At 34.7% G+C, this 13437-nt stretch overlaps 1 protein-coding gene across 1 annotated transcript in view; it reads right to left on the bottom strand.

Moving 5' to 3' along the window:
• Positions 1-2844: 2844 nt before the first annotated feature.
• Positions 2845-13437, bottom strand: part of LOC117111327 (protein mono-ADP-ribosyltransferase PARP12-like) — a 19393-nt gene continuing 8800 nt past the window's right edge. Inside the window, exons 4-10 of the mRNA XM_033254261.1 lie at positions 12089-12231; positions 10156-10249; positions 9180-9438; positions 8025-8205; positions 7283-7527; positions 5059-5250; positions 2845-3663 (exon numbers count right to left, since the gene is read on the bottom strand). Coding sequence (XP_033110152.1) covers positions 3219-3663; positions 5059-5250; positions 7283-7527; positions 8025-8205; positions 9180-9438; positions 10156-10249; positions 12089-12231 — 1559 coding nt within the window. The 3' untranslated portion in view covers positions 2845-3218. The remainder of the gene's footprint in view (positions 3664-5058; positions 5251-7282; positions 7528-8024; positions 8206-9179; positions 9439-10155; positions 10250-12088; positions 12232-13437) is intronic.

Below are 13437 nucleotides of genomic sequence, written 5' to 3'. Positions count from 1 at the left end.
AAGTCGCACTTCAACCAGTTCGCGAAATAGTTAAACGCCCCATGAGGGCGTCCATGAGAGCAATTTTTCTCCATCCTAGCGGCGGCGGCGCTATTGGCTTTGGATTGGTGGTTAGATCATAGAGCTATTAAACAACTAGAGTGCTGACAAGATGGTGAAGCAATGCAGAGTTATGTATGTGTACCATCCAAGATGGCTGCCGTACGAAAGCGCCGCCTTCATGCTTAGTATAAATTATTGCCTTAAATAAGCCCTCTGACTCACTATTATTTCATTAATGATAATTAGTAATGATGATAACAAATTATTAAACTATCGTAGCCAAAAAAAGGCTAAGTGGAGCATCTTATTGAAAAATAAAGGAATGAAAATTAAAATCGTGTACATTACTCCCATCCACCGCAACGCTGAGTTTAACATACGGGTACTAGCTAAACTGAACTTTCTGAGTAAATTGAGCACACACACACACACACACACACACACAGTTCTGCGTATTTCGAACATCGAATACATTGCAGTTAGTGCTCTAGTATTCTTATTATATCTGGGATAACTCTGGTTCGTTTGCTTTCATTAGATTTTCCACTCTATGAAATAAATTTTCCTCCATTCTAGAGAGGGCGGACGTTCCATTTAATTCTGTGTTCTTTGGTCTCTTATGGAGAAGTTACATGTGTGTATGTTTGTCTTGTGAAAGGGATTGCCACTTACCTGGGGATTTACAATTGTAAGCTTACAGATTATCTTCATTATATTTCATAATATATTTGTATAAATACCATACATAATTTAACAATATCCAATCATAAGTGATTTCAATTCTTAAAAATGATTAAATTACATTTCTTAAAACACTTAAGGTTAAACACATGCTTAAAAATATAGTGATGTATTGTATAGTTTTGTATCAATATCTAGTATTTTGAAAAGTATTCATTTATACTCGTTAATACTTACAATTCTTGTTGTCTCAGGGGCGGATCGAGGTTTACATTTAGGGTGGGGGGGTGTCAGACTTTTTTTCATAAAACGCCGAAAAACAGGGAGGTCCAGTAGTCCTCCCCCGCGAAATGATTGATTCTTAGATGGCGGGAAATGAGCTTTCCAGACTTCAGAGGTGTCTCTTTTAATGACTTTTGAGTTCCTTAAAATTCAAGATTTTCCCCCTCTTGAAAATGGTCAGGTAAACTTTCTCATTCTTATTACAGTAAATAGGCCTATTTATGTGTGTATGTATACGTACATTAAAAAAACTGAGTAGCTACATATTCTTTTTCCCATGAATAATAGGGTGTCTCCCTGGGAAAATTCTGATCACTAGATGGCAGGAAATGAGCTTTTCCGACTTCTGTGGTGTCTTTTAATGACTTCTAAGTTCTTCAAAATCTAAGGTTTCCCCCTCTCGAAATGGTCAAGTAAACTTTCTCATTCTTATTACAGTAAATAGGCCTATTTATTTGTATACGTACATTAAAAAAAATTGAGTTGCTTACGTATTCTTTTTTCCATGAATTGATAACCCCAAAGAGGAAGAGCGGTCCGGGGGTCCTCCCAGGGAAAAATTTGATCACTAGATGGCAGGAAATGAGCTTTCCCGACTTCTGAGGTCTTTTAATAACTTTCAATTTCTTTAAATTTAATACCTTTTCTCCGCTTGAAAACGGTCAGTTAAACTTCTCATTCTTATTACTGTAAATACTAGCAGCCCTACTAATGTGTGTATGTACAGTACATAACAAAAATTAAATCGCTGCATACATATTCTTCTTTCAATAAATCGATGAACCCCAAAACGGGGGTCGGGAATCCTCCCCGGGAAAATTTTGGTTCTTAGGTGGCGAGAAATTTTTCCCGACTTCTGAAGTGTCTTTTAATAAAAATTTAAGGTTTTCCCCTTTTGTAAACAGTCAGGTAATTTTTTTCTCATTCTTATTACAGTAATTAGGCCTATGTGTGTACTGGTACACAGAGAATTTTTTTTTCAAGGTGTGGGGAGGGGGGAAGGACCCCTGACCCCCAATGTTGTTTATATCAAAAAGTAATACTATTGAAAATAATAACAATATAGTAGAATACAATAATACTGTCTATACAGAACTGTTCATATGATACTGACAATACCTGATTACTGATAGTAATTTAGAATTAAAACAACACAAGAACTGTTCTTAATTCAGACAGTAATCTTTTTCATAGTTGGTATTTTTTAGTTCAGATTAAAGTCCACCATATTTTAACACCTATAACTGCAGTAGCACACAGTTGGTTGAAAAATATAACATTTAAAACTATAAAACATATCCATAAAAATATGAAAAATTGCATAATACTGTATGGCAAGATAATTTAGATATACAAATACAAGATACAAGGTTCCTCACTTTATAAACACTTACAAGTAAAATTTGTTTTCCTGATTCTATTATACAAAACTTTAGTACAAATGACAAAAAAAAGATAAATATATTATATACAAGATGAGGTAACTGTACAAAAGCTGAGGCAGATGTAAAAAAAGTGGGGGGGGGGTGGTGTGGAACGGTGCGAATTGTATTAAGAAAAATAATTGTATTGTATTTTTAAAATATTATTTGAAAATCATTGAAAATATAGTACCAGTAAGATTTTAAAAGTATGAGAGTGCAATTTATTGAGGTTCATATTCTCAAAAATTTCTAACCTCAGCCCAACCATGGTGGGGCTGAGGTGGTGTGGATTCTCACGCACCCCCTACCGCCAAATCCTGCATCCACCCCAAAAAAGTTATTGCAAAAGGATAATTGTCTCTCAAAGCAGCATTGTAGATATATACTAAGTTGTGAGTGAATGAATTTCTTAATCTATTAGTACTGATTTTAGGGTGTAGGCGACCAAACCTGTTAAATGTGCATTCATGATACATTGTAGGGTGTGCAAGGCATTTAATAATGATTTATTATAGATATCATCAATGCTGTCAATTTCGGGTCCAATGACTTGACAGGCCGATTTCAAGATCCTCGAGAATTTTACTGTGATTATGTTTAGTTAAATTTCCAAACCTTAAAATACGGTTACTAATTAAAACACATAGAATAACACTTTTTAAGGAGAGCATTAAAACTTCTGGACTGGCCTTGAGAGACTAAATTTTGTGCAAGGAGAATAAACATAATACATAGAATATAATAAACTAAATAGAATAAAGTAAACACACCCACTGTTACCACTAAATACTAAATACTAGATGGGATACTTATGATTGAATATGTAATCAAGTATTCTGGATACACTCTGGTATTGTCAAAAACTACAAAAATACTTGGAGTTTGTACATTGTCAACACAGGAATCAAACATCCCTAAAGATTTATTTGAAGGGTCTTTATATGGTGGTCTGCGCATGTTTATTTCACCTGAGGTGTAGCTACCAACCAGAACTCGTGCTACAAACATCCTCTTCACTTCGTCACTGTCGGCCATTGCATACGAATCAGAATAACTCGCGCATCTTGAGAAGTAAGCACCATCACCAAAAGCAGCACCACATCGCGTTCCACTCAACCGAAAATCGAAATTATCTCGACAAATATCTTCAATATTTATTTTGGTAGTCCCATGGAAGAGTTGACGCTCTTCGACTGGTTGAAAGGAATTTTTTTTCATCATAACTTCTTGTTGCCTTTTGAGAAAAAAAATCAAAGATAATTTGTTTTTATTACATAAATTAGGCAAACGGATTAAATTAAATTAATTTCAGCTAATTTCCAAAATTATATTTGTAAATAACAATATGCTGGGTTAATACTGCTGGGTTAAACCTCTATTAAAGGCACACCTTTGGGACAAAACAAAGTGTCCCCTTAATAGGGGTGTCCCCTGAATAGGGGTTGACTGTGGTGTTAAAAGATATGTGGAAAAGACAAGCCAAACCAGTCACTGGTCACAAAAATTGATTTTTAGTTATTAATACAGGGGTTAAACAGTAAAATAAGAGCCATAGAACGGTTAAAAAATCAATTAAATCTGACAGTTTGTTATGAAGTTACAAGAGTTTAAACATACAGCGCTTTAAAGAACAATATTTGAGAAAACCTTTAAAGTTTATGATTTCAGGCATTTCTCAGGCATAAATCATTACCAAATCGTAAAAAAATGTTGTTTTAACATTGAAAATGAAGAAAATAAATGCACAGCATAATATATAGAGGTTAATTTAGTGCAACAAAAAAGATTTCAAAAATTTTGACATTCCAGCATGTTTTGGCATTATCTCTGAAACATGATTTGCGACGAGCAACTGGTTTGGCTTGTCTTTGCCACCTATTCTTTTCCTCAATTTGCAGCCAAATCAGTGTTCCCTTCTAAATAGGGGTGTCACAAAGGTTGGGTTGTACTGTACATAGCGGTATTATTTCGATTAAGATTGCTAGTCATTCTCTAGCATAAGCCTGTAAATGGCTTTGCAACCAAAAGGGAGGCCACTAGTTGTAGCTTGGAGGATGCTTGCTGCACAATTCCATGATCCTGGGTAGAAGAGCAAGGATTTTACTTAAATTCTTGCGCCAATGGTGGTCGACCAACGTGATTCTACGTGAGCTTGCATTCTAATATTTTGGATTGTTTACAGTGTTTACATTAAAAACCTCTGAGGAATACTATAATATACAGTACATACGATATCTCTAGGTCAACAATGGCATTTTATCATAAAAAAACAAAACCATATCTTGCAATATTGAGTGGGGGTGGAGTATTGTTTTATCTCAGAAATGAGTCAAGGAGACTTTATTCATCGCATTAGAGGGAAATTACATTGCAGATATATTCCCAATGTGAATTATTAGAAAATAAATTTAAAATTAACTGTTGAATATGCTATAACTTAAAATAACTAATGAAAATGGCCAGTATTAATTGCATGTCATCAATTCAGTACTAACAACAAACCTTGTCTACATACGCATACGTACAAAGAATTTCATACGAAAAGCTCAAAGACTAGACCGGCCACACAATATTTACTATTCTTTGGTAAGCATATTAATAAAAAATAAGTGCTACTAAAATATTGTACCGTTTAAATGCTTCCCAGCATAGCTCATTTTGTACCCGCTCGATTATTGTGATATTTCCTCTTTTAAGGGTCTTCTTAAACAAGCTCTCTATATTCTTGTATTCTTCTCCGTTCTTAAATAGAGTTACAAGTCGATATGATGTTGTTCGGATGCTCATATCCCAAGTCTTTGGATATTTGATGTTACTTAGCCTGGAAATAACGTAAAATTGCAAGATTTAAAGATGTCAAAAATACAGGAAAATACATACTAAATTTATAAGCTCATAAATCAAATAAAATACTGGCTTCCAACAAGAAACAGATTGAAAAAAAAGCAGTTTCACCAATACAGACATTTTACTACAAAACTCCTTAAATTTATTACTAAAAGCAAATGAACACAAAAAAGATATTATTCTACTGTCCGAAAATTAATGGGGGAGTTTTTTTTTTAAATAAAATTTTTAATTTTAAGTATAATAACTTTACTTTCATATACAAATTAAGCAATTCAAATGCGAAATTAAAATTTTCAGTTTTTTACCTCATGACTGATATAGTACATCTTTAATGTCAAAGGAAAATGTTAATATCAAAGGAAAAAAGATGCCTTTATACAGTATTATTATGTACATTCACAAATGTGAATTAAAAAAAAAAAAAAAATTAAATTACTTTTATATTTGCTGTCAACATTGTATGTACTAACTACTGCTAAATCCTTTCTGAGCCACTGGGGCTCATAGGGCGGGAGCTTATCCCCAGTTTCTGTAGTGTGAAGCGGATGAGAGATGTACTCCCCCTGGACGGACACTAGTCCGTCGCAGGTTAGTCCCCAGCAGTTTGCTGGCACCCGTTGATACAGCTGGGTGGACTGAAGCAATGTAGCTAAAGTGCCTTGCCCAAGGACACGAGCGAATCTGCGCAGTGGAGACTCGAACTTCCGACCTTACTATTGAAAGCCCAAACATCAACTGTTGCGCCAAACTGCCGCTCAAAATTGTATGTACTTGGTCACTACCATGACCACCATCACCATCATTTATTAGTACCATCATCAACATTCTGATCCTCATTCACCCAAATCAACACTTTCATAATTCACCAAGACCACCCTCTTCCTACACCACTGCCACTGTCATTGTCATCATTCATACACCACATCCACCAACATCAACCATCTACCACAGCACCATCATGAGCCCAATAACCAGTGGCGGACTGTAGGGTAAATTGTAAGGTATATATTACATGCTATATGCTAGCATGTAATGTATGCTAGGGGATGTCAATGAGAAAAAGTTTTCTAGTGGTAAAAGTTTGATCTATGGTCAAACACAAACGGATGTTCTCTTTTTTTTTTTTATACCGTGCCTGCATGTTTGTGGATTCTTATCAAAACGTTTCCTATTAAAAGCCTGTACGTTGTAATATGGGTAATGATAAGGAAGTACTTTTAGACTAACTTTCAAGATATAACTAGTATTACTCCTTTTACGCTACGCAGTAAAAGCATAGCCTCCCCGCGGTGCAATTTTGTCCAGTACAAAATGTTATGAATTCTGAAAATATATAAGCATTTTGAATTTGAAATCAAATCAGCCTCTGACATGGCCGGTGGAATTACAGGTGAAGGTATCCTCACACTTCCCTTGACTCACTGAATAGGTGATTGGCTGGTGTTGAAAAAACCAACCATGCAGAAATTCTAAGCAGCTGATATGATGATGACTCAGACAAAAGATTACATGACTATATCCTATATACCAAAGTAGGCCTGAAGATTGAACAACTAATAATATTATTAAACTTAACCATTCCAATGAAATGTAGTACAGAAGATTTTGGTTAAAAATTGCTAAATACTACAGAGAAAAATAAATATTAATATATTTTTTTTTTTAGTTTTCTCTTAGGTATGCAGTGCATATTGCACCTTGATGGTTCAACCACTGCCCACAACTCATAATCCCCACCACATCATTTGTACATTTACCATGATCATCCAAAGACATTTAAAAGTATTTTGATTATTGATAATTACGTTCATCATCATCACAGCCACCATCATTCACGAAATTACGCACATAGGAAAAAAAATTCTTAATAATATTTCTATAATATTTTAAGATTTCTACAAATCAATAAACAAATATACCATTGCATACATTATCATTGTTTTTAATATTTTTAAATTCTAGATTGTGTACAGAAGTATTGAAATACAAGATTTCCATCTTACCAAGGTTTTTCTTCTCTGCATCTCTTCATATCAACAGATGTTAGGTGCATGGATGGTCTTCGACGGACACCTTTGACTGTATGGTGTGTAGTATTGCTTTGGGTCATAGATTTAAAGTTCAAAATGTACTGTTGATCTCCAGCCCTAAATTTGACATCTGAACTACCATTGTGGTTTTTGTATGCATCAAACAAAGCTTCAAAATTTGAGCTATTAAAGTCAGATCTTGCATTTCCTTTGGTATTCTGAAAAGAAGGATGTATATCACATAATTTGAAACAGGAACAGAAATATTTTTTATATACTGTATACTAAATTTGAAGGCTTATGAAGGAAAAAAAACATTATGCTGATTGAGGGTGGGAATAAAATATTTTTTTTACAGCCTAGGGCACATGACAGTGTGGTGGTGGTTGGTGACCCTGACCTTCTCATTGGTTGAATTTGTTTAAATAACTTAAAACATAAAAAAGAATAAAATTATATATAAAAAAAGGCCACTTTTGCAAACATAAATTGGCACCATGAACAGCATTCTGAGATGGAAGACTTTATAATTATTATTTGCATAGATATACAGTAAGTAGTAGGAGGGACATTTTGCCCGACCTAACACGTTATTGTACTGAATAGTCAGTACGTTCCCAAATACTACAAGTGATTAGGGTGGGACACACAGGTAGGGCACAACACTCCTATAATAGTCAAAATTATTATTTGTAGTTTTTGGTACAGTAACTACCTGTTTCGCATATTCAACCCAGGCACCACATTCATCCTTCCAATACCATGACCAATGAGGAATCAAGTATGGGTCGGAAATATCTGGTTCGCCTCCCACCTCCAACCGCCGTATCTTGATAACCAACGAACAGTCAGCGTTACAGATAGACATGTCATCATAGCACAGTTTCATAACTCCCCTTTGAAAAATAGTATATATTATTGTGAAAATTTACAATCAAGAATCCTAAAGCCCTGTCCAAGTATTATTTGACAAAAACATATGGCATGCCTCAATATGGTCATGATGACATCACATCATGACCATATAAAGGCACATCATGACCATATATAGGCACATCATGAGTCTGACTATATATGGAGGGCATACAACAGTTGTTTGTCAAAGAAAAGTTAATAATCTGGACAAATGCTGTCAGTTGGCCAGGTGGGCTTAGTATTATTTTAAACCAGAGCACTGTGTGTGCCAAGGTTTCAATGCAGCCATTGGTAAAATATTGCATTTGTACCGTAAGAAACCCATGAACCAATTTCAAGATATAGCACACCTAGTGTAGATGCCTGGAAATGAGTGAAAACTTGATTTTCTTTATAGCTGGACTGTACTCCCAAACAAACTACTGCCAAGTCCAACACCTTGATTGAGTGAAGGCTCCTCACGCTTGACAAAAATGGCCTCTTTGAACCCCTTCTTTTTCTAAGGGCATGTAGAGTAATAGGGTGAGGTCGTGTAGTGGCAGTGCATAATAAAGTAGTATTCAGATATGTGGGGGAAGCAATATGACCAGTCATATAAGAGAAAGAAAAGGGAGAGCAATGTGGTTGCTTGTATGAGACTAAATATTTGTTTTCTGTTTTTAGGGTAAGAGAGTGCCCAATGCCTCATCTCTTCCTTTATATTATTATTAGTTATTATTATTATTATTAGTTTTATTATGCTTGATTTTGTTCTGTTAGTGTGGATTCTGTTTGGAGAGTCACTTGATAGTTTTCACCTTAAACTTTTTGACAATCCTTGGATGGCAGGTTTCCACCTCTCTTTGTCTTTATGTTTCATCCGAAAATAAAATTTGATTTGATTTGATTTGAAGTAGTTGAAATTAAAAAAACATTAGTAGCTGACTGACTGATTAGTAGCAGAATCAAAACTTACCAGGTATCAAAATACAAAGTTGCCTCACTGTTCACATCACAGAATTTACTTTCCATACTACAATTTCTAATAGAATTCACACTTTCCCATCTTCCATTATTCAAAACTTGCCACTGATAAGGAACATCACAGTGATGTCTTTGGCACCATCTCTCATTAGTGCACTTTCCCCGAAGATTCAGTTTGCAAATTTCTTCTATCTTTGGAATTCCAACTTTCAATGGATCATTCTCCATCTCTTTTTTTCGTTTCCTAGAAACTGACAAATAAAGCAGAATTTTTGTTTATTTTCTAGATAGAATAGAGTAACAACCTACTTAGTAAAGCCTAAAGCCTGAAATTAAAAAATTCTATATCAAATCAGCTCAGCTGTGTGTATTGGTGGTAACTACTGTGCGTGTGCTGAACCATGGAGATCTATTGGCCTCCGGTTCAATTCTCTCCTCTGCTCTCCTGTTTAAGCTGAAGGGCTGAAATGCAAGTTTTAATAAATCAGATGAGACGTTCAAGACATTGGTCACATGTTTAATATGGCCCAAGTACATGTTAAAGAGTAGAGTATGGTCTTCTGTGCCGAACCACTAACAGAAGGACCCCACTGAAAACAAGTCTACTTTAAACTGTTGTGGGTTATCCCTGGTGCTTAAGCCGAATAAATCCAATCCAAACCAACCCAGATCCACATTCTATTATAACTGTAATTGCGGTTGAAGGCATACAAGGCAAATTTAACTTATTTTGAAAGTCCACCAACTGCGGCTGCTTCAGACCTACAATATGTGGATTTCAAAATTTTAAATGTACTATTTACTAATTTAGATGAATACGTATGTATATTTATTAATTTTGTTTACCTATTAGTCTTGTTAAATTATTGCTTTATATGGGATTTAATTTTCACTTTTATTGCTTAACTTCTTCAATTTTGTGAACTAAGGCATACAAAGCAAACTAAATATAATTTTGAAGGACTTACTATTGCTTGTTGAAGAAGATGATGTGTAGTGGCTTGTTGGAGTTGCTTCGAGTGTCCAGGACCCATCAGCATTTTGCTGTTCTACAATCAAAACCTACAAATATTAAAAAGTTTCACTTGTTATTTTGTGTCGGAACTGGCAACCAATGATATACTCAAAATGTAGCATATTGGTAGCATTTAAGTATAATGCTTAGGATAATTGCTCTTAAAGTGCAGTTTACAGTTTTACTGTTTACAGTGTGTCCAGTAATAAACTACGCAACTTGAGATCATACAATTTACAAAGAAATTGAATGTCATGATGCATGGCTATGTCACCAAAGTGGAAATTTTGTATATGAATAAACAGTGGCAATAACCTTGAAGACACTATAGGGTGAAAGAGATGGGGGTAAAAAAACACAAGAATTTGGGACCCTGCTACATCTTGCCATGATAAATTCCAGAACACGTCCTACAGAAAAGACATTTAATTGGGAATGTTAGGATCTACAACACCAAGCACAGCAGACACATTGGTGGTTGTAAATTATCGCAGTTTCTGCACTACACATTTTTTTTTTTTTCACCTAGACCCATCCAATACTTTTTATTATCCACTGTCCAGACTATCAAATAACTATTGTATGCCCATATATAGTCATGATGTGCCTATATATGGTCATGATGTGATGTCATCATGACCATATTTAGGCATGTCACATGTTTTTGTCTCACAAAACTTGATAGTCTGTACATGACTTCAATCATAACAGTTATAGAAAGCGTGAGGAAGTGTTTATAGTTTATGCAGTATATATGGCACGGTCAAGCCAAATCAGTCGCTTTTCAGCGATCTTCAACTGGAGAAACTTAAGCCTAAAGCTTTTATACGTTGGAAATTAAAAAAAATTCGAAATTTATTTTATGACTTTATTAAAAATAAGGCATCTATTAGATTCAATATACATTGACATTTTTCTAATTTTCAATGGTAAAAGAACATTTTTTTATACAATTTACGGAGGTCAATGAAAATGTCAAAAACTTGGTCCATTTTTACCCGTTTAGTTGCACGTTTCTGACACTATGCATGTCTCCATTTTGAAAGCGAATTGCTCCATATTTGGTACCAATGTAAAGGGAATTTTATAGGCTTTCGTGTCATTGGTCAATTGTCATGATACAACTTAAATCAAACCAATTACAACGATTTTAAATAGTGTGAACAATTCTGTTCTTCCTTGACGATGACGCTGAAATAATGTGATTGGTCACTCACATAATGACGTAATACTGAACATGCGCACAGTGACGATTTGATCCCACAATGCCACAGAAAGATCGAAAAATGGCATCATTGGAGCAAAGCTAGGCCTAGTTGTTCTGATTTTTTGTAGTTTCATTAATTTTATAAGTACCAACAATTCAGTGAACAATGATTTAACAATATTTTGCAATTTCAAAATGTTTAGCATCTTCAACTTCACGTTATTAGGCCTAAGTTTTAGACTACCTATCGAGTATCGCTGATCGGCATACATACGAATGTATCACCAATGTTTTCAGCTGAATTTAAACTCAAATAACTTTCAAACCTGTTTTGGGTTACAAAGGAAAATCTGTGTGTTCTATTATATTACTTAGGCCAAATTTCTAGAGCGCTGTATAATGCTATCCCCATTGCTAGGTTGGGTATTCAGTCTAAGCCCATGGAACAAGAAACGTCTCCGTGCTGTTAGCGTCTCAGTGCGTCGGTAAATTTTGAACGTTTCTCCTAAACGTAGGTATCTTTAAACTTCAATAACTTTATAATGAAAACTCGGATTGCAATTTTTTTTTTCACAATTGTAAAAGAGAACACATTACTAAATGATAATATTGTATTATCTCAAAATCCGAATTTCCAACAATCGACTGATTTGGCTTGACCGCGCCACAATATAATTACCATTCCGTGACACAGTCCTGCAGCTTGGAGTGTGCTATTTTTATGTGTAAGCCGTAAAAATTGGGTCATGTGTTCATTCCATATTCGAATATCATCCTTGCCTGGTATATTGAAAGTGTCTCGCACAACATTTTCAAGAGTTTCTATAATACAAATTTAAAATATATTGATGAAATATGCACGACTGATATAAATACACCTGAGCCTAAAGATTGAGCTGAGCAGTTAACTGAGAGATATTAGGGAGCTTTTGATTGCATGACGACAGTAGGACGTAGCACGTAATAACGTCTTTAAAAGTCATCTACGCATGCGAGAACGTTAAGGTCACCTCGTCGAGTAGATTCTGGAATGCGATTTGGCCAAATCTACGTATGCAGAGAAGGTAGGATGGTCACGCATGAGTGATTCTGTTGTGTCGTCGCACAAATCGAAAGCTTCCTATTGTTTCTGCTTCTTGTGCTAAAGACCCTAGTTCAGACCAGGCCAGAGTCCAGTTTAAATTGGTGTCTGATCCTTGAACAACCCTCACATTGAGAGTTAAGTGAGATAAGAAACATGTTTGCATCTGTCAGTTTCATGTTGTAGAAGTTGGGTGGCACTGGACTGCAGCTGCCACAGGTCTCCAACCCAAATTTCCAAAATCATTATATAATATATTATTATCAAATTAAAGATTAATTGACAGTTATTATACATGACTGTTTTGGTAGTTATTTTAAAGCAAGTTGATTCTGATGAAACTGTTACGATCAATCAATCAATCGCAGGGGCGGATCCAGAAGTTTTGGTTAGGGGGGCTATAGGCATATGTGTAAAGTGCCTCCAAGTGCCTTCACTGTCTCTTATACACATCTAGATGTGTATAAGAGACAGTATATATATATATACTTGTATAAAGAAATAATAATGAGTTCAACACAGGAGTGGGTGGATTTTGAATTCCTCCAGAAGTCGAAATTTGTGAAATTCGAATATTGTTATAGTGACTGCATTAAGCTTTCAAAACAATCTGTAGTACTACGTTGAAAACAAACTGAATAAATATACTTGTACAATGGAGCTTTTATTTAGTATCTGTATATAATTGAAGAAGAAATATGCGGTAGACACTATTAAAAATAATAAATGATGCCTAGTTGTTGTTGTCAAGTGCATTAATTATTCATTCATTAAAAAACATTTATTTCCGTAAATGTTAAACGATATTTATAGTAAATCATTATTATAACAAGAATATAATATTCTTGTTATGTAAATAAATTAATAATATGAAAAACGATTAACTAGGATCTTTAATGGCAGATAAAAATATCTTTTCACGTAGGATACTCACAGAAACAACATAA

The sequence above is a fragment of the Anneissia japonica genome, unplaced genomic scaffold, assembly GCF_011630105.1.
Source record: "Anneissia japonica isolate Jap-2015-1 unplaced genomic scaffold, ASM1163010v1 scaffold287805_len679488_cov178, whole genome shotgun sequence".
Classification (NCBI taxonomy): Eukaryota; Metazoa; Echinodermata; class Crinoidea; order Comatulida; family Comatulidae; genus Anneissia; species Anneissia japonica.
Note: the sequence above shows the minus strand (reverse complement) of the source record. Positions and strands in the feature narration are given on the sequence as shown.